The sequence below is a fragment of the Molossus molossus genome, unplaced genomic scaffold (genome assembly GCF_014108415.1).
Source record: "Molossus molossus isolate mMolMol1 unplaced genomic scaffold, mMolMol1.p scaffold_m16_p_13, whole genome shotgun sequence".
Classification (NCBI taxonomy): Eukaryota; Metazoa; Chordata; class Mammalia; order Chiroptera; family Molossidae; genus Molossus; species Molossus molossus.
Genome location: NW_023425348.1, coordinates 13449285 through 13471233, shown reverse-complemented (window position 1 = coordinate 13471233; position 21949 = coordinate 13449285). Strand labels below are relative to the sequence as shown.

Genomic DNA, 21949 nt, shown 5'->3' with positions numbered 1-21949 from the left:
GCAAGCAGGTTCAGAAGGAAGAACCCCACCTGAAAAGGACGTGTCCGCACCGCCCCCCACTTTGACCAAGGCCAACCATGCCTGGCTCCCACCACAACCCTCAGGCTGCACAGGTTCAAGGGGCAGCAGTGGTCTGTTCTGGGGGTGCTGGGAAGCAGAGTAAGGGGGCTGCCCTGGGAGCCCCTGCCTCTCCTGGCCCCCCCTTTCCTGAGGCGTTGAGTGCTCCGTGGGACACCTGGGACTTCTGGCTCCGGAATTCCCCTCTTCTCTCGACTAATTTATCTGCTGCTGTCCACCACTGTCCTGCTTCTCATCGACGTCTGTCTTCTCCTCCTCAGTGCGCAGGCCGGTCTCACCCTCCCCAGGGACACCCCCATCTCTGCCCACCACCCTGGCTGAGAACAGTCACCGACCAGGACAGAGCCCTCCTGCTGACACCAGGGGGCAGCATGGGCCAACAGTCGGTCAAGTAAAAATCGAAACTTTAATTCCTGGTAGAAATGATAAATACTTTGCATTAAAAATCTGGAATTCAAGTTTCCCTCGTACTTCATGCGCCCCCGTCCCGGGCCCACACGTGTATTTCCATCTGGAGGGGAAGGGTGTGCGCTGGGGGTCGGTGGGCGAAGGCACAGGCGGTCTGTCTCAGGGCCGGGAGGGGGAGCCCGAGGCCCCAGACCCAAGGCCTCGCTGTGTCTGGGCTGCGAGGCCCCAGACCCAAGGCCTCGCTGTGTCTGGGCTGCGAGGCCCCAGACCCAAGGCCTCGCTGTGTCTGGGCTGCGAGGCCCCAGACCCAAGGCCTCGCTGTGTCTGGGCTCCAGCATCAGGCCCAGCAGCACCCCCGCGGCAATGAGCCCTCGCCCCTTCCAGGTGGCTGGGGGTTCTGTGTGAGGAGGTGGGTGTAACAGGCAAAGACACTGTTTAGGGTCTACACCTTCAGAGAGTTAAATGGACTCACAGGCCATGACATTTCGGTTGCGTGAACTAGGGGGCTGGTGAAGGGGGGAGGGTGCAGGGGGAGAAGCCCTTCTCCTCGTGTCCGGAAGGAAGACAGTGGGAGCTGCCCTCACGCGCCCCCCGCAGTGCAGCCCCTTCAGTCGGAGCGCAGAGGCTCCGGGAGGGGGAGGGGAGCGGAGGGGAGCAAAGGCTCGGTGGGGGCAGTGGGCTCCCCCACCCCGCCGCCTAGGGGTCCTCGGCCCAGAGACACAGCTGCTGCTGAGGCACGGAGAAGTCGAAGCTGTAGCCCTTCTGGCAGCTGCGGATGCCGCACTTGTAGGGGGCCGGCCGGTCCCGGCTGTAGCAGTACTTGAGCATGCAGGGGTACCAGGCCAGGCTCAGGCTGTAGTGGCAGACACAGGGCGCCGCTCGGTCCCCGCCCTGCCCGCAGCGGGGCAGCGGCGGCTCTGTGTCCTTGGGCAGAGTCCTGAACAGGGAGCTGTCCACCCCTGTGGGAGAGGGCAGAGGTCACAGGAGGGAGAGGGGCTCCCCCAGCAGGGCCGGTGCTCCCTGCAGGCTCCTTAGGCAGCCCCTCCCCTGCGAGCTGAGTCGTCTCACCCTGGCGCAGAGGGAGCAGCGGAGAGTTTGCCTGTCACAGTAAGTAGGGTTGAGACTGGAACCCAGTCTGTCCGGCCTCAAGGCCTCACCTGAGCCAAGCGGCTCTGACGCTTGAAACATCGCTGCTCTGGACTGTGATAGAATCGGGGCGGCGGGGGGGAGGGGGGCACAGTGGGCTGGGGACTCGGGTGCCAAGGTGCTGGGCAGCCAGCAGTGTGTGCAGGAAGGTGCTGGGGGGACACAGGCCCTGGGCCCTGGCTCAGCTCAGACACCACAGAGGATCCACCTCTGGGGACAGTATCAGGCTGGTACCCCAGTTTGGGGTGCAGCCCACTGCAGAGGTGTGTGGGGGGCCTGACAGCTCTACTGGGCACTTCTGCGTCCAGTGCCCCTGGAGAGGTGGACGTCTGGTCTGGCCAGTGTGCAGCCAGCTGAGCAGAGAGGGACCAGGGACCCGAACAGGAATGGTGACCCCTCCCTGTCCGCTCTACGCAGGGCCTGGGGACAAGTGCCAGGAGAGGCCAGCGGTGCGGGCACAGGCCAGGACGCCAACATCCCGGAAGGACGGACAGGGCCTGGGGAGAGATGCCGCCCAGGAGAGAAGTGGATTCTCTGGGCCGAGCTGGGCCTGTGGGAACAGGAGCCGCTGCCCCACGGGGCCCTGGGCCCTCACCAGGTCCCCTGTTCTCGCCAAGGCGGGGCCTGCGTGGTCGCCCTCCACAGGGCCCAGCAGTCCCCACTCTGCGTCCCACCTGGACCCTTTCACAGGCTCCCTGAGCCGCTCCGGCCCGGTGCGAGGCCCATCCCTGAGCCCTCATCCCGCCCCTGCCCCTTCGCCCTGTGCCGGGCAGCGCCCGCTGACCTTGCTCCAGCCAGAACCTGACGTCCTGCTGCCGGGTGTACACGGCGTCCGCGGCCTCGGCGCACACGTTGCGGAGGTGGGGGCTCAGCAGGGCCCCCAGGCTGAAGTTGACGGCCGCGTCCATGTGCAGGTGCTCCAGGCCCCGCACCTCCTCCGCCTGCCGCACGGTGCGCGGGTTTTTCTGTGGGGAGAGGAGCAGCTGTCACCGGGTCCCAGGGCCCCCACACCCCTTCCCCTGGTCACAGAGGGCCAGGCGGGCCGGGCGCTGTCTGCACAGCCCTGGGGGCCTCTGCAGGGCGGCAGTCGGGGGCACCTGCTCCCACACACACTGGACGCCAAGCTGCAGCTTCCTTCATATCAGGGAGGAGCTGGCATCGAGGGCTGGAGGGATGTGGGAGCCGGGGGTTCAGTGCGGATTCAAGATCTGGGGTACGAGGCAGGGTTTCAGGACTACAGGGTGAGCGGGGTGCCAGGTGTGAGGGCTGAGGCTCCAGGAGGAGACCGGGGTTGGGTGGCGCGTGGGCTCGGGCAGCGAGGGGACCGGGGCTCACCTGCCGAAGCTTGGCCATGGCCTGGCTGGGGATGATCTCACTGTGGTGCAGCCTGGTCACAAAGCAGAGGGCCTGGAACTGGCTCTGACCCTTCTCCAGCTCCCCCAGGATCAGGGCCCGGAAGATCTTCACGTACTGCAGGGAGAGGCCGACGGATGGGGACCCGCTGGAGGGGCGGGCCTTCCCTCCTGCCCACCCGGGTGCTGGGACACCCCCCTCTGCGGCTCCAGGAAGTTTCACGTTGCCACTGAACCACTGATGGGAAAGAAAGCATGCACCCCGGGGCCCCACAGCCTGCGGGAAACCCACACAGTAACTGCCCGAAAGGATCTCCAAACGGAACCCTTGAAAAGTCCAGAGCTTCACCGTGAAGGGCGCGGCGCCTTGGGGCACCTGCCTCAGTCACAGCTGATGCTTCCCCGGGGGGCACCCCTGTCCTCCGACCTGGGTGGGTCAGGACGTTGCCACCATGACCAGGGCCGGGGGGGCTTTTATACGTGTGGACTCCAGTGTCTCTTGCCGACGTTCTTACTCAGGTTTGGGAAACGCCTCGATGTTAGTGCTCCTCGCAACCCCCCGCCCTGTGCCTCTGATCAGCCAGGCTCCTGGCCACCCCCAGAAGGACGCAGTAGGGCCAAGGAGGGTTGAGGCAGACACCACACAAGCGGCCGAGGGAGCTTGACGGCTCACCTTCCTCTCCCTCCACCTCCCCCTTCTCCAGGGGCTCCTGCCGGCAGCCAAGGGCTCCTTCCGGGTACTGACTCACCCCCTGGAGGGGGGTCATGGGATGGGGTCCCCGTCCCCACTGACTGCTGGACCCTGTGCTCCGAGCCACGGCCCTGAAGTGTCCCCTGTGCCCGACTGTGCCCAGTGAGAACAGGGCTGGCGCACACTGACTGCGGGTGCGGAGGACACAGAGCACCCGCCCGAGCGAGCCCTTGAGGGGCGGCTCCGGTGCTTCCCGTCTCTGCGGGCGCTCGGGAAGGGTCACGGGGGTCCGAGCAGACGGCTGCTGTCACCCCACAAATCCTCATGCCCTTCGCAAGTCCTGGGCCTGCGAGGACGTTACTCTTCCTTTTATTTCGGTGGTTTCTGGGGTGTACGGGGAGATTCCCATCAATGCTGCAGAAAGGGCTGAGCTGGGAGAAAGTTCCCTGAGGTTGCGTATGATCCCAGGGTGGGGAGGGTGAACCTGAGTTTGGGGTCACCCCGGTTTCCACTCAACAGGAAATCTGCCCCTGGTCCACGTGTCTGGAACCCCCAAGCCCCACCAGCTTGGCATCCAATCTTCCCTTCCCTCGAGCCCGCTGCGGGGAGACTGGGCTGGTGTATGTACTTCCCACAAAGGAAACCACCGTACCCCCTCCACCTGCAGTCCGAGGGCTGCTGGGTCCCACGGGGACGGTGCCGGCCCACCGCTCATGGGGAGCAGTTATTTGAATTCTCAGACCAGACGGGCAATGCAATAAATCTGAGTCTTTCCCTGGCTTCTACATTAAGTAACAATGTTAATAACAACACAATATGCTACCGGAATGGGAACGGAACGAGGGGTGAGGAGACGGAATAAGGGTTTCTCACTGAGGGTGTTTTTTCTGTCTCTCCTGCTCATGGGGGTAGAATAAAGATTTATTGAAGTTCGTAACTGGGAGGGACAAGCCATGGCTGCGATGAGTCAAAAAGGGAATACTGTCCCGGTTAAAATCTTCAGAAAGAAGGAAGTGGGAACTACTGGGTTTGGAATGGGCAGCGTGGCCGAGGGGAGGGGCTGAAGAGGACACGTAGCCGGACCCCGAACGCAGGCAGGCTGACTCCGCAGTGCATGACCGCCTCCCGGATCACATGGGCTGATTTTCTTGATGCCGAGCTAAAGAAAGGGGTGCCCAGGCCCAGAGAGGTGGCCGCCCTTGGCCACTCAGCTGAGGGCAGCAGTCAGGGTAAGTCCCTGTCCCAGACATGCCTGTCCGTCCGGTGGTGGCTGGAGTCCTCCCACCCTGCCCGGGCGGTCACGGTTCTGCGGGACTACTGAACAATAGCATCTTTTAAAAAAGACTGTTTTTAGCCCTGGCCGGTTTGGCTCAGTGGTTAGAGCATCGGCCTGCGGTCCGGAGAGACCCGGGTTCGGTTCCCGCTAAGGGCATGTACCTCGGTTGCAGTTTGTCCCCGGCCCTGGTTGGTCGTGCGGGTGGCAGCCACTCGATGTGTCCCTTTCACGTCAATGTTTCTCTCTCTCTCTCTTCCTCTCCCTCCCACTCTATCTGTACAAAAAATGGAAAAGTGTCCTCAGGTGAGGATAAAAAAAAAAATACTTTTTTAAAATTTATTTTATTTTTAGAGAGAGAGGGAGGGCGAAGGAGAGGGAGAGAGAGATGGAAACATGGATGAGAGAGAACATGGACTGGCCGCCTCCTGCACGCCCTCCACTGGGGATCGGCCCACAACCTGGGCATGTGCCCTGCCCGGGAATTTGACCGGCGACCTCTTGGAGCAGGGTCGATGCTCAGCCACTGAGCCACACCGGCCGGGCTGAACAATAGCATCGAACGCAAACACTGGAGCAAGAAGAGGCAGGACACCCTCTAACCTGCCTGAATTCTCCAGTCTTCTTGGTCCCCTTTCTCCAGAAAACCATATTCCACCTGCGGGTTCCTGGGAGGGCTGGGAGCCCGCGTTTTTGGTCCCCTCGGCTCCAGACCAGAGCCCTTCCTACCTTCTGCGCCCTGCACCTCAGAGTCGCTACCAAGGTGACCCTCCCTCCGGCACGCGGGAAGGGCGAGGGAGGGCCCCCCGCTTCAGAGAACATCTGGCCAGACTCTGAGCCCAGGCCGGATGGAAGCGGGACCTCAGGCTTCCTCCTCCCTGGAGAATGCCCTGGGGAGATTCACTCAGACGTGGCCCAGCGCCCAAGACAGACGGCGAGCTGGGACGGAGCCCACAGCAGGGGCTAGAGGCAGGGTCCTCAGACCCAGGACCAAGGCCACAGCTCCCAAGATGGGAGGTTTCTACATGGCTCCTTCTCCCAGGAGCCCCTGGAGCCTGCAGCTCCCCAGTAGCCCGGGAAGAAAGGTCGCCACATACCGGGGGAGGGGATCTGGCCATGCAGAGGGGTGGCCGGGGTGCCGCGGAGAGACGGCATCTGCTCAGGTCCTGGTTTTGGTAAGAAGCCGAGCGAGGGCCTCAGGGCAGCACCGAATGAAGGCTCTGGAGCCGGGGCTGCCGGTCCGCAGCCCTGCTGACACCAGCCAGGTGACCCTGGGGTTCACCTCATCCCTCCGCACCTCAGTTCCCACATCTGTGAAACGACTCCTCGGGGGCTCATGATGAGGAAACACTGAGTGAGAGGTTTCAGAACACAGTGGGCTGACCTCTGCGTTTATCAGGCTGTCGCAACCCCGGCCTTGTTCCAACCTGATCTGCTCCGGACCTGCCGAGGCAGGAGTCCTGGCTCCTCTCAGAGGTGCACCTGAGACCCGGGGGTCAGGTGGCTGGTCGGGGGTCTGCACGGACTCATTGCCTGAGGCACTCAAGCTGGGGGTGGGGCAGGTGGAGGCCGAGGCCTCTGCAGAGGCTCAGGGGCGGCTGCCCGCCTACAGCCAAAGGCGTGGAGGTGAGGCTGGGGACTCATGCTGAGTGCCAGGTGGCACTGGAGGGGTGTCTGTGTCCCCTTCAGGACGGGGCCTGAATGTGGGGGCTGAGGGAGCCTCCCAGAGTGAGGGCACCTCCGTGGTCCTTGACAATCAGAGGAGGCTGCCCGGCGCGGAGAGGCATTTGCGGAAGACGAGGTCTCAACGCCCAACCCACCCGCCCCTCCGCTCTGCTGTCCTCTGGCCGCCTGACGCCCCTCAAGGGCTCCCCGTCCCCTCCATGCGGTTACCTGGGGCCCCTGGGGCCCTGCAGACAGCTCCTCGAACCCTGGGAACTGACCCGAGTCTCCAGTGCCCCGGCCCTTCCCCCGGCGGGTTCCTCTGCCCGCACCTGCCCGCCCGCTGCCCACACCTGCCCACCCGCGACCCTTCGCACACTTGGTTTCTCGGCCCTTCACTCGCCCTTGCTCCCAAGATCTCTCCGGGGCCCAGGCTCACGCTGTGGCCACTGCGCTCGCCCACCCTCCCCGCGCACACTGCCCCTGAGCACACGCTCCCTCCGCCCCTGCACTGACCGCCCCCCCCCTCCCCCGCACTGACGCCCCCCCCCCACTGACCGCCCCTGGGCCCCTGCACTGACCGCTCCGGGCTCCCCCACTGACCGCCCCTGGGCCCCCGCACTGACCGCCCTGGTCTCCCGCACTGACCGCCCTGGTCTCCCGCACTGACCGCTCCATCTCATACAGGGCCTCGCGGTCCATCTCACATCCTCCCCCACAGGCTAGCGGCCCCATCCTGCTCAGGGCCTCGCTCCAGCTTATCTTTGCTCCACACCTTCACCCCCTCCCTGCTGCCAGCCCCCCACTCTGGGCAGGGGTGGTGTACTCCCCAGTCTCAGATCTTGCTGTCCACCCAGCCTTCCGCCACCCAGGGACAAAGCTGAAGGGCCCGGGGAGGCGGCTGGGCCCCTCCGGTCAGCGCCCCGCCCAGCCCGCAGCTCCGCCCTCAGGAAGCAGCTGCCCCCATCCCCAATTCCTCCTGCTGCTGGGCCCTGGCACGCCCCCGGGGCCCCCTTGGCCTCCTGTCCATCACACACACCAGAGCGTGATGCTGGGGCCCGGGCTGAGCCAAGCTCAACATTCCGTCCCCCTGGCTGGGCGGCTCCAGGGCCAGAGAAGAGGCAGCTTCCCCGGCACAGGGGCAGCCAGGAGTCAGGGCCTCCCTCAGCCACGCTGGCCGCCCAGGGGACACGGGCACCTCACCGCTCAGCCCAGTGTCCCCGAACACGCGCGGACGGAGTCAACCCAGGATGGCCAAGCAGCCCCCAGGCTGGTCCCAGGGACCGGGCCACCCCCACGGGGGGACGCGAGGACCCTCAGGGCCAGGCCGGGGACAGAGGGGTTTTGTCCTTCCACCCAGTCCCCGCCCCAGCCCCTGGTGCCCTGCCAGCCAGATCCCAAAGGTCACCACCGTGCTGGCTGCATGGGGACAATGTCGGCCTTTGTGGATCATTGTGCTCCCATGTCCTGACTCGGGGCTCGTAGGACGGGGCTCACCGCTCCCCCACCCGGACTCCAGCCCCGACAGCGCCCCGCTCCCTGGAGCAGAAGCAGCCCAAACACCCTGCCTACCAGGCGGGAAGGGAGCGGGAGGAGGGTCCGCCCGGACCTGCTGGCCCCCCGATTCCCTTTCCCCGTGTCCACCGCTTCTGCTTTGCAAAGGCCTCGCCCGCGGTTCCCGGTGAGCCTGCGCCCCTCGTAGTACTGACCCTTCTGTCCCTGTCGTGCCCCAGCCCGGGGCTCAGAGAGCCGGCGGCCTGTGACGTCACAGCTGGCGGAGCGCAGAGAGATGCCCGTGGTGCCTGCGACCCTGTGAGCTCGGTGCCCACGCCCTGCCCCTCGCGCTAGATCCGCGGGAAGGAGGAGGAAGGGTCTCAGGCACGAAGATGCTAAGGGGCTGACACCCAAAATTCACCCAGGGTGCACGCTCGCGCCGCACGGACCCAGCCCGGGTGGCACCGAGGACGCTTCTCTGTGGGGTGCTCCCCTGTGGGGTGCTCCCCTGTGGGGTGCTCCTCGGCCTCTTGGCTTTTCTCAGCTCACCTCTTCCCTCCCCTTCCGGCCTTCTGGAAGGAGCCTGCTTAAATTCCACACCACACACTGCCCAGCGGGGTCCAGCAGAGGGGTCCTTGGGCCCTAATCCTGGATTAGTAACTACTGCATCTTGTCGAAGTCACTTCATGGCTCTGAGCCTCAGTTTGCAAGTCTGCGAAATGGGCAGTCTACCCCACGGTGCGGCGGTGAGGACCAAAGGCCAGCTGTGTGGCAGCGCGACAGGCTGTGACGTGAGTGACAGCTGTCGTCTCGAGGCGTCCCCTCTGGCTTCCTGTGGGACAGGCGTCTTTCCTAGACCCCCCTCCTCCACCCCGTCTTTGTAGCTTGAGAAAGCTGGTAGGGACGAGCCCCACTTCTTGTCTCCCTACCTTGGTCCCTCCCCTGTTCTGGGGCAGCTTTTGCGGCCGGATGAGGATCCTTTGCTAAGAGTCCACCTGGACGAGGCGCCCGGGTGCGCCCACAGTCCGGGGCCAGCTCCGAGCTGCTGGTCCTGGCCTGTGGAGGAATTCCTCAGCACGGCACAGGGGCTGCTCTACACCCAAGGGCCCAGGACCCGGGCGGGTCATTGCTCCAGGTGACGTCTCACACGCTCCTGGAGGAAAATGGTCTGGACTCTGAAAAGCTTCGGCCGCTCCAGCCCCGTCCCCTGAGAAAACACCCATGCGTCACATGCTTCTATGCGAACTGGGGGACCTCACAGACAGGGCAGGGTGAGACTGTCCGACGTCGGTGCAAAGTGATGTCCCATCAGAATGAACAGCCGCGGGCAACACCGTGACCCCCTGCCCACGCCACACCCTCCCTGACCACACTCTCAGCCACGCTGCTGCCCACATGGCCACCAGACCAAGGCCCCCGAGGCACAGACTCCGGCCCTTTCTGTACTGTTCCCTCCTCCGGCTCCCACACCCCTGGGTGCCCAGGGCAGCCTCAAGTTCCAGGCTCCTTGGGTCCTTCGGAGGAGCCTTGAGCGGACACACTGCTGAGTGGCCCCTCACGCTGGCTCCAGCCCACAGCCCGAGCAGCTCTCTCCTCCGTACTCCTCGCTCTGGCTCTTTGGGCCCCTCCCATCACGGCCCTGCCCAAAGCCCTGGCCCATGACCCCCCTTCCCACCCTCCCCACCCTCCCCACCCGGTCAGCACCAAACCATGCCTGGAGCATGACTCACCCCTGCCCCCGCTTCTAAACACTCAGACCCAGGGAAAGAGGACCTGGGCAGGGACAGCAGCCTGGAGAAGGGACCGAGAAGGCTGTCACGGAAAAAGCCGGGTTAGAGACCGAGAGGGTGACATGCCCGCTGAGGCGTGCCCAGGGCACGGGTACACATGGGCATCATCACACACACAGGATTTGGATGATAACAGCAGCACTGCTATTGAGTGTGTGCCATGGGTTGGAACTCTGTAGAGGGGACGGATTAGGCCGAAAGTCTATTTGCTGCTCAAACACATTAGGGTCATTTTGGTAGAATGACAGGTTTCATTGGACGGTCTAACCGGGCGGCTCTTCCCAGTCCCCCCTTCCCCGGAGCAGCCATACCAGCAGTTCCCAAACTTCACCGCCGACTGGAATCAGCAGGGCCTCTTTAAAAAATACTACCGCCGCCCCCACCCTCAGACATTCCGACTTAATTGGAATGGGCAGCAGCTCAGGCCCGGAATTTTCCAAAGCCCCCCAGGTGGTTCCAAGGTGCAGTGAGGTTTGGGGGCCACTGGGCTATGGCATATATCTTAGATCCACAGCTCAGTCTACCTGGTGGTCAGCAGCCTTTGGATGAGACCCGCAGTCGCGCACAATGGCCATTCGATAGCTCCAAGATACTGGTGGGGTTTGTCTCCCCCACCCGGTTCGAGGCTGTGGGCCCGACAGCAGGCTGGTGCTGCCCCCAGCTTCGGGTCCGGCCTGGCAGGGTGGGAAAGCCAGACTTGGAACCTTGCTCTTAGCAGAGGCAAACAGGGGGAAGGGACCCTGGAGAGGGCTGGGTGGGGGGAGATCAGCCAGACAGAAGGCTGCAAAGCACCCAGGACAGGGGCTCAGTGCTGCGGCGGGCACACTGGCAGGACACGCTCTGAGTCGAGCAATTTTGGAGTGTGATGATTAATTTTGTGTCCACTTGGCTGGGTTAAGGGATGCCTAGAGAGCTGGTCAAACATTATTTCTGGGTGAGTCTGAGAGACGGTTTCCAGAAGAGGTTAGCATCTGAGTCAGCAGAATGGGTCAGGAGAGCCCTCATCCATGCCAGGGGGCATCCCCCACCCGCCGAGGATGTAAACAACACACATGTGGAGGGGAGGGACTTGGCTCTGTCTGACGGGGCGGTTTTCATCTTCTGCCCTCAGACACTGGCCCCCCTGGGTCTCCAGCCATCCCTCTCGGGCTGGGGCAGCACCACTGGCTGGCCTGGGTCTCCAGCTTGCAGACGGCGGAGCTCGGACTCCGTAACTGTGGGAGCCAATCCCTCATAATAAACCTCTTTCTATTGTGTTGTGAACCTTCCTGACGTCTTCCCCTCATGAGAGATCTGCTAGCCCCCAGCCTCCGGGTTCCTGGTGGCCCCACCCTGCCAAAGTCTGGGCAGAATCTGGGACAGACTGAGTTGTGTGGCTTTGGGGCAGGGGCCACTCCTCCCACCTTCCCCCAAGCCTGACTGGCACCTCCCGTCACTACCCCACCCTGGGGCCCTGCCTGCTGAGACCGGGCTCCTGGCAGCCTCCTGGACAGACTGAGCTGTGTGGTTACGGGATGGGGGCCATTTGTCCTCATAGGTCCCACTGTGCAGAGCCCACCCTTCACACAGCCCAACCTTGGCCTGTCTGGACCTGATAAACTGCTGGCTTCACCCTGCTGACTTCCTAAGACCCCACCCTACCACAAAGCTCTGCGGGCAACGGGTGGGTGGCAGTTAGACTTGATATATCCTGGGGCATTTGCTGAGTGGCATCAGACCCGCACTGGCACTGAGGGTGAATGTGTTTTGATCTGGTGAGCACCGCTTTGCCCCTACCTGGTGAGTCACCGAGAACCTATCTCATGCAGCTCAGGCACCAACACAGGCTCTTTCAGCGACTGAGCCTAACGGGCAGTTGGCAGGCGGAGGCAGGAGGAGGTGGAGCTTGGGGTGCAGTGGGAGTTTTGCCAACCTGTCCCTGGGTTCCATGCTGGTAAAAGCCAGCTTGGTCCTCCCCGTGCGTACCCACAAACTGTGGATGGCTTTGTCGTTTAAAACAGGTTGGCCAGGGACAGTCATAGGCCACATCGGACACTGGCTTGCACCAGAGTCTCCCTAAGAGGCCCCAGAATCAACACACCCAGTAGCAAGCATCAGACAACATTAGAACAGGACCGAAGTAGCTTCACAAGTAGCATATCCAAAAGGAGATCTCAGCAGGCACCAGACCCTGCTGAGGCAAATTATACTTTGTGCAATCGATTGGTCAGCACCCACATCACAACATATACATAGTGGTCAGGGTCCGTCCTTACAGTCGGGCACTATGAAGGCTGATCACACACACACATGGGCCAATAGCAATCAAGACTCAATTACGACAGGAGAGCCCACATAATCCACACCAGGGAAATTTGTGGAGCACCCAGCTCAGGTGATCAAGAAGATTGTGCCACTGGGTCCCAGAGGACACCTACTGCATAAGGCCACCCTACCAAGACTGGGAGTCATAGCAGATCTACCTAATACATAGAAATAAACACAAAGAGGCAGCCAAAAGGGAAACAAAGAAACACGCCTCAAATAAAAGAACAGGAGAAATCCCCAGAAAAAGAACTAAATGAAATGGAGGCAAGCAATTTATCAGCTATAGAGTTTTTTGTTTGTTTGTTTGTTTTAAAAGGCTTTAAGGATACTTAAGGTGAGAACTTAGTGAGAACTTCAGCAAGCGTAGAAAAGGCCATATAAACCATAGAAAGAACCACTCAGAAATAAAGAATACAATATCTCAAATGAAGAATGCACCAGAAGAAACAACCAGTAGGTGAGAAGAAGCAAAGGGTCAAATCAGCAATTTGGAAGACAAGGTAGCAGAAAACACCCAATCAGAGCAGCAAAAAGAAAAAAGAATTTTAAAAATGAGGATAGTTTAAGGGACCTTTGGGACAACATGAAGCACAGAAACATCCACATCATAGGAGTACCAGAAGGAGAAGAGAGTGAGCAAGAGATTGAGAACCAGTTTGAAGAAATAATGACAAAAAAATTTCCTAACCTGGTGAAGGAAAAAGACACACAACTCCAGGAATTGCAGAGAGTCCCAAACAAGATGAACACAAAGAGTCCCACAGCAAGACACATCAAAATTAAAATGGCAAAGGTTAAACACAAAGAGATTCTCTTAAAAGCTGCAAGAGAAAAGCAGTTAGTTACCTACAAGGGAGCACCCATAAGACTGTCAGCTGATTTCTCAACTGAAACATTTCAGGCCAGAAGGGACTGGCATGAAATATTCAAAGTGATGAAAAGCAGGGACTTACAACTTAGACTACGTTAGCCAGAAAGACCATCAAGCAGGGACTTACAACTTAGACTACTTTAGCCAGCAAGACCAATTTTATTTCTTAAATACTTTTTCTTTATTGATTTTAGAGAGAGAAGAAGGGAGAAGGAGAGAGATAGAGACATTAATGAGAGAGAACATCAAATGGTCGCCTCCTGCATGCCTCACACTGGGGATCAGGCCCACAACCTGGGCATGTGCCCTGACTGGGAATCGAACCGGTGACCTCTTGGTGCATTTTTCAATGCTCAAGCACTGAGCCACACCAGCTGGGCAGACTATCATTTTAAATCAAAGAAAGAAAGAGCTTCCCAGACAAGAAAAAGTTTAAGAAGTTTGTTAACACAAAACCACCATTACAAGAAATGTTAAAGGGCAGAGAAGGAGGAGGAGGAGGGAAGGGGAGGGAAAGGGTTTGAGAGGGGGAGAGTATTGAGAGGGGAGAGGGGAGGGTGAGGAGGAGGAGAAGGATCAAAAATAACATAGCTATAAAGAATCAAAATGGCAATAATATGTATCTATCAATAATCCCTTTAAATAGAAATGGCATTAATGCTCCAATCAATAGACATAGGGTAGGTGAATGGATAAAAACAGAAGATTCATACATATGTTGTCTACAAGAGACCCACCTCAGAATGAAAGATGCACACAGACTGAAAGTAAAGAGATGGAAAAAGATATTTCATGCAAATGGAAATTTAAAGGAATGTGGAGTAGCAATACTTAAATAAGACAAAATACACTTCAAAACAAAGGCCACAACAAGAGACAAAGAAGGACATTACATAATGTTAAGGGGAATCAATTGAACAAGAGGATGTAACCCTTGTAAATATGCACCCAACATAGAAGCACCTCACTGTATAAAGCAAATCTTAATAGACATAAAGGAGGAGATCTACACTAACACAGTCATAGTAGGGGATTTTAACACCCCATTCACATCAATGGATAGATCTCGCAGATAGAAAATCAACAAGGAAACAGCAGCCTTAAATGACACACTAGCTCAGATATATTTAACTGATATCTTCAGAGCATTTCACCCCAAAGTAGAATATACATTCTTATCAAGTCACATGGAACATTTTCTAGGCTAGATCCTGTTAGGACACAAAACAAGTCTCAATACATTTAAGAAGGTTGAAATCATATCAAGCATTTTTTCTGACCATAATGGTATGAAACTAGAAATAGATCACAGGAAAAAAAAAAACAAAACCTTAAAAAAACAAACAACAACAAAAAATAAAACACCATGGAGGCTAAATAACACGTTTCTAAACAATAAATGGGTAAACAATAAGATCAAGGAAGAAATCAAAAGATACCTTGAAACAAATGAAAATGAATGCACAACAAACCCAAATCTATGGGAAGCAGAGAAAGCAGTCCAAAGAGGGAAATTCATAGCATTGTAGGCCTACCTCAAGGGGGAAAAAAACCAACTCAACTAAACAATCTAACTTTACACTTATAGGAACTTGTAAAAGAACAACAAACCAAGGTCAAAGTGATTAGAAGGAAGGAAATACTAAAGAGCAAAGCAGAAAGAAACAAAATAGAGACTAAAAAAACAATACAAAAGATCAATGAAACCAAGAGCTGGTTCTTTGAAAAGATAAACACGATTGTTTCTTGATGAATCTGGCTAAGAGTTCATCAAAGAGAGAGGACCCAAATAAAATCAGAAATAAAAGAGGTGAAGTAACAATTGACATCACAGAAATACAAAGGATTGTAAGAAAATATTATGAAAAACCATATGCCAATAGATTGGGCAATGTAGATGCAATGGATAAATTCCTTGAAACATACAATCTCCCAAAACTAAATCAGGAAGAATTAGAAAATCTGAACAGGCCGATTGCAACTAACGAACTTGAAGCAGTAATCCAAAAACTCCCAACAAATAAAAGTCATGGACCAGATAGCTTCACAGGTGAATTTTACCAAACATTCAAAGAAGAATTAACACCTATCTTTCTCAAACCATTCCAAAAAAATTCAAGAGGAGGGAAGACTCCTAAGCTCATTTTATGAGGCCAGCATTATCCTAATTCCAAAACCAGATAAAGACACTACAAAGAGAGAAAATTATAGGCCAATATCCTTGATAAACATAGACGTTAAAACCCTCAAAAAAAAAAAATTGTAAATTGGATCCAGCAGTATATGAAAAAGATCATACATCATGATCAAGTGGGATTTAGAAGGTTAGTACAATATCTGCATATCAACAAATGGGATACACCACATAAATAAAATGAAGGATAAAAACCACATGATCATATCAATAGATGCAGAAAAGTATTTGATAAAATCCAGCACCCATTTATGATAAAAACTCTCAGCAAAGTGGGAATAGAGGGAACATACTTCAACATAATAAAGGTCATATATGACAAACTCACAGCCAACATCATACTCAATGGGAAAAAACTAAAATCATTTCCCTTAAGATCAGGAACAAGACGGGGTGCCAGCTTTCACCACTCTTGTTCAACACAGTACTGGAAATCCTAGCAACAGCAATCAGACAAGAAGAAGAAACAAAAGGCATCCAATTGGAAAGGAAGAAGTAAAACTGTCATTATTTGCATATGACATGATACTTTATGCAGAGAACCCTAAAGATCCCACCACAAAACTACTAGAACTGATAAATGAATTCAGTAAAGTAGCAGGATAAAAAATAAATATCCAGAAATCAGTTACATTTTTATACACCAGCAATGAACTGTCATAAAGGGAAACTAAGAAAACAATCTCATTTACAATTGCACCCCAAAAATAAAATACCTAGGAATAAACTTAAGCTAGAATGTAAAAGGCTTATACTCCGAAAAGTATAAGACACCAAAGAAAGACATTGAAGACACTAATAAGTGGAAGCATATACCATGTTCATGGATTGGAAGAATTAACATCATTACAATGTCCATGCTATCCAAATCAATCTGTAGATTTCAGTGCAATTCCTACTGAAGATACCAATGGTGTATTTCAAAGATCTAGAACAAATATTCCAAAAAGTTTATATGGAACCATGGAAGCCTCTGGATAGCTATAGCGATCTTGAGAAAGAAGAACAAAGTGGGAGGAATCATGCTACCTGATGTCAAACTATACCACAAGGCTATAGTAATCAAAACAGCATGGTACTGGCATTAAAACAGACATATAGATCAATGGATCAGAACAGAGAGCCCAGAAATAAACCCATACCTTTATGGTCAATTAATATTCAACAAAGTTAGGAAAAACAAAAACAAAAAACAGAATAGGGTGAAGATAGTCTATTCAGTAAATGGTGTTGGAAAAAAATGTGCAAAAACAATGAAACTAGACCATCTTCCTACACCACACACAAGAATAAACTCAAAATAGATTATGGGCTTATATATAAGACCTGACACCTTAAAAATCCTAGAAGGAAACATAGGCAGTAAAATCACAGACATCTCTTGTAACAATGTTTTTGCTGATATATCTCTGTGGACAAGGGAAACTAACATAAATGGGACATCGAACTAAAATGTTTTTGTACAGCAAAGGAAACCATCGACAAAATGAGAAGACAACCCACTGAATGGGAGAACACATTTGCCGATACAGTTGATAAAAAGTTAATATCCAAAATTTATAAAGAACTTAAGCAACTTGACACCAAAATGACAAACAATCCAATTAAAAAATGGGCAAAGGACTGAATAGACACTTCTACTGATGGCCAAAAGACCTATGAAAAGATGCTCAATGTCACTCATCATCAGAGAGCTGCAAATGAAAACCACAGTGAGATATCACTTCATACCTGTCAGAAAGGCTATCGTCAATAAATCAATAAGCGTTGGTGAGGATGTGGAGAAAAGGGAACACTTGTGCACTGTTGGTGGGAATGCAGACTGGTGCAGCCACTGTGGAAAGCAGTATGGAGTTACCTCAAAAAATTAAAAATGGAACTGCCTTAATACCCGACAATTCCACTTCTGGGAATATACCCAAAGAAACCCAAAACACCAATTTGAAAGAATGTATACACCCCTATGTTCATCACAGTGTTATTTACAATAGCCAAGATTTGGAAGCAGCCCAAATGTCCATCAGTAAATGAGTGGATAAAAGAGCTGCGGTACATCTACACAATGGAATAGTACTCACCCATAAACATGAAGGAAATCTTACCCTTTGTGACAGCATGGAGGGACCTGGAGAGCATCATGCTAAGTGAACTAAGCCAGTCAGAGAAAGACAAGTACCTTAAGATTTCACTCATATGTGGAATCTAATGAACAAAATAAAGTAACAAATAAAATAGAAACAGACTCATAGCTCTGGCCTGGTGACTCAGTTGGCTGGAGCATCATCCCGTACACCTCAAGGTTATGGGTTTGATTCCCAGTCAGGGCCCATGGGAGAGGCAACTGATCGATGTTTTCCTCTCCGTCTCCCTTTCTCCCTCTCTTCCTCCCTCCCTCCCATTCTCTAAACATATCCTTGAGTGCGGTTTAAGGAAAAACAAACGAAAAGAAACAGACTCACAGATACAGAAAACAGACTGGCAGCTGTTAGAGGGAAGGGGAGTTGGGGGGCCAGGTGAAAAAGGTGAAGGGACTAAGCAAACAAATACTCACAGACAACAGTGTAGTGATGGCCAGAGGGGTGCGGGGGGGTAGAAGAGGGTAAAGGGTGACTAAGTGGTGACTGACTTTGGGTGGTAAACACGCAATACAATATACAGATGATGTATTACAGAATTGTACTCCTGAATCCTATATAATTGTATTACCCCAATAAATTCAATAAAAATTAAAAAAAATAAAATTTGTCATGATATTGAAAAAATCTTTCTGTATATCTAAATATGTGCGTGCACATGTGCGTGCACATGTGTGTGTGTGTGTGTGCGCGTTTCTAGTGTTTTTGTTTCTCTGGAGAACTCTAATACCAAGAGGTCGCTGGTTTAATTCCCGGTCAGGGCACACGCTCAGGTTGTGGGCCCAACCCCAGTGGGGGGCATGCAGGAGGCGGCCAATCAATGTTCTCTCTCCCTCTCCCCTCCGCTCTCTCTAAAATCAATAAAGGAAAAAAGAAAAAAAAGTGTTACTGTGACGAACTCCGGGCTCCTGCAGGCACAGCGCCGACTTGCTACGTGACTTTGGATCCATCAGGCAACCTCCCTGAGCCCAGGCCCAAGCTTAGCAGGGACGGTCCATGCTCAGGTTCTCGGTGAACCACAGTCAGGAAAGTTAATGGCTTCTATTGCCTGAGCACTCAGCACGGCAGCCAACACACTGGAGTATTTCGCGTGCGTTCCTGTTTAGTTCTCACGACACCTGTGGAATTTGAACGTTATGATCCCCATTTGGCAGATGAACAAATAAACCCTTGCGGAGATCAAGGCTTGCCCAGCATGAAATCAGGGCTGTCCCGTTTCTGTCTGACTATCCCCCGAAGGCGAGATGGCAAACATCACTGGTCCCAAGCAGACTACGGACTTTTCCCAAATCACCCCAAATGGATTTGGTACATGAAACAAAAGAAGCACTCACGATGTCCAGACCTTTTTTCCTTTGATAAAAAAAAATCATTACTTCTAGATACAACCTCTTATGGGAATCTACCAAAAGCTATGAGGTATGAGGCCTGAAGCTGGCGGGCAGTACAGTCCGAATTGGGTTGGGAGTGAAGGTGATTTCGCATTGCACCCACCTTGACACCCCAACACCTGGGCATCCCCGAGCTCCGCCCTGCCCCAGAGCAGGAGCTGGAGCGGAGAGCTGGCTCCCTTTCTGAGCCTTTTACCCCCAATTCCTGCCCTTGCTGATGAAATTGGAGAAGACAGAGGAGGGTGTGAAACACCAGCTTCTGGGTCAGAGGCTCACCTGGGTGAAGATCTGAACAGGGGTGGGAATTAAAATGGGACTCCCGCCATCAGCAACAAACAGAGTCTCTCACTGGGCAGCGCGCCCTCCACTGAACCCTCAGCCCCAATCCTCCTCCTCCCCCGCGCTCCACCTGAGGTCCTCCTGCTCTTGCCCTCAGGGTAGAGCAGTAACATGTCCTACTGCAGCTAGAGGCTACAAAGACTGGCCTCTTTCACGGAGGTCCTCCCACAGCCTTGGTTGCTGGAGAAGTCCCGGAGATGAGGGAGTCTCTCTCCAGGGCTCCGACGTGGACAGGAAGGTGAGGGGCTCAGCTTGGCCAGAAGCTCACGCTCAAGGGCAAAGGGCAAAGGGGAAGCAGGGGAAGACAGAACCTCTCCTTCCTGAGAGACCGGGCCACTCTCTGGGCGTTCTAGGACAATATCGCCCTGCAGTTCAGGTGGGTAAGCAGGAGGTGTCCTGGCCCCACCAGCTTCCCTCTGGCCACAGACAAACTCACCTGGCCCTGCCTGAATCCGAGCACCTAGCTGGGGCCTGCTGAGTAGGAAAGGGTCACAGGGCCTTCCCAGTTGTGACCGCTCACCGTCCCCCTGGTCCACCTAAGTCCCCTGCCAATGGAGAATGGACGTGCTGGGGAAGGTAGCACTGGGGACCTTGTCCACTGGGTCTCTGTCTCCCCATGCTATCTAGAGCAGCTCTGCTGGGTCCCTAGCTGCCTCCTCTCAGCCCCCAGAGTCTAAGGGGAGGGGGGACTCAGTCAACAGTCCCATAGCCCTGGCCTTCCCCAGCGGCCCAGCTATCTCAGTGGCCTCGCCAGTCCACAGCCGGAGACACAACAGGGCCTCCTTCTATCAGGAGAGGGGCGGGGGTGGGGGAAGAACAGGAGACTCCCTTTGAGCACCCACACCTCGCCCACCCTCTTGTCCTTCAGGGCGCCTGCTGTTGGGTCATTTCCGTCACTCATCACCCTCCAGGCCTGTGTGCTGACACCCCCAGCATATCCACGCACACCCCCTAACCTAACCTGGGGGCCAGGTTCTCCATCTGTTTCCCTCCACGACACACACGCAAACTCTTCACCCTCCCCCAATCAGGGCCAAAACGTGGGGGTGGGCAGCGCCCCTTCCAGGCGCAGGAAGGGGTGGCATCTCAGAGCCTGTGGCCCTCCTCTGGGGCCTCTCCCCAGGTGATCCTGCTGCAAGCTTCCCAGCTCCCCAGACCGAAAAGGAGAGGGGCAGCTTCTCCTCGGCGTGGGAGAGACCAGGGACAGCCGCTGTGCCCAGCACACTGCCCAGGAAAGGGAGGCAGGAGGCCTGGCTCTCAGAATCCAAGACGTCAGGGCCGCAAGGCCTGGGGCCACTTTATTGCCCTGTGCAGGGTGAGAAGAGGCCCAGATAAGGAAGGGCTTGCCCCAGATCACACTGACCTGGATCTCTAGTTCCTGGGCCCCGACGCTTCCCGGGGGCGCACAGAAACGACTCCAGAGGAAGTCGGGGGCGTTGGCTTGACGCTGGAGAAAGGGTCTGCCCCGCGCGGGGAGAGGACGTGAGGAAGGGGCGGTGGAGAGTCAGCGGGCCTGGGCACCCGGGGCGCGGAGGGGAGGCTGCAGGGGACTCGGAGGAGTTCCTGGGGGGCAGCCGGGCCGCTCTGGCTGCCGGGGAGAGGGGTCCTGCGCGCACTTGGGGGCGTCGCGTCCTCTCGCGCCCCGGTGGTGGGTCTGCAGGCCTGAGCGCGCTGGGGACCGGGCACCCAGACTCCCGGGCACCCGGAGAGGGAGGGCGCCTCACCTTCTTGAAGTCGGCAGTGAAGGAGATGAGGGTGCCGTCGGGCTTGCGCAGCTCCAGGCTGATGCTGTCGCGCTCGCCGTCCGCCTGCAGGCTCTCCTCCGCCACCTGGCCGTCGGGCAGCCGCACGCGCACCCGCAGCTCCGCCGGCGCCCCCAGCGCGCCCAGCAGCGGCCCCAGCAGCGCCAGCAGCGCCAGCAGCGCGCGGGGCGCCGTGGGGACCCCGCGGCCGCCGGCCGGGCGCATCCCCGTGGGCTGCCGCCGCCCCCCGCGGCCCCGGCGCGCAGCGGGCGGGCGGGACGGGCGCTGCCCAACTTCGCGCAAAGTTGGGAGAGTCGGGCGCAGGGCGGCGGGCTCCGCGCGGGCGGCCCCAGGCGCACGGCCCTCCCGGGATCCCGCAGCTCCCCCTCCGGGCTCCGAGGCTCCGTTCGCACTTTTCATTCAATCCCACCCCCCGTCACTTCCTTCGGAAAACAAACCTCCTCGACCTGCCTTAAAGAGACCGCGCACCTTTCAGCCCTTAAAGGGCCCGCGGAGGCCCCCGCGCGCGGCGGGGCCGGGGTCCGCGCAGGGCGGCTGGCGGCCGGGCTTTGTGCGCCGCTGCGTCCCGCGGGCGGGGCGGGTTCGGGGCAAATCCCTTCCTCCGGCAGGGCGGGCCGGCGGCCCTTTCCCCGCCCCACACCCGCTCTTTTTGGCTCCTTCTGGTGCCACGTGGATGAAATCATCGGGCTTGGTGTTTTAGGGGTTTTGTTTGGTCTTCCAGTCTCTTTGGCGAAGCGGATTTGCAGAACCGTGAAATCGGACCGCGCCAAGCTCCCAGGCTCGCACGGACCGGATCTGCAGGCGAGCTGAGCTTGCGACCCGTTCTGACATCCCTCAGGTGTGACATCCTGGGAGACAGGCACCTCTCCGGAGGCTCTCGGCCCCCCTTTCTTCGGTCTTGCCCCCTCTCCAGACCCCCATTCTCTGTAGCAGTCTGAGCAAATCCAGGGACACCTTAGGCCCCAGGCCAATCCACAGGATGGTCAGGGACTCAGGGCACTGGCGCTTGACCATCAGGGGCTCCCCACAAGCCCCAAGAAAACAGGCTGGCCCTG

General features: G+C 56.2%; 1 protein-coding gene across 1 annotated transcript; it reads right to left on the bottom strand.

Moving 5' to 3' along the window:
- Positions 1-773: 773 nt before the first annotated feature.
- OAF (out at first homolog) lies at positions 774-21177 on the bottom strand. Its single transcript, XM_036259918.1, has 4 exons — positions 20856-21177; positions 2968-3102; positions 2417-2597; positions 774-1445 (listed from the first exon to the last, which is right to left on the bottom strand). The coding sequence occupies exons 1-4, from the start codon at positions 21096-21098 to the stop codon at positions 1183-1185; spliced, it is 822 nt and encodes a 273-aa protein (XP_036115811.1). The 5' UTR covers positions 21099-21177; the 3' UTR covers positions 774-1182.
- Between the last annotated feature and the right edge of the window lie 772 nt (positions 21178-21949).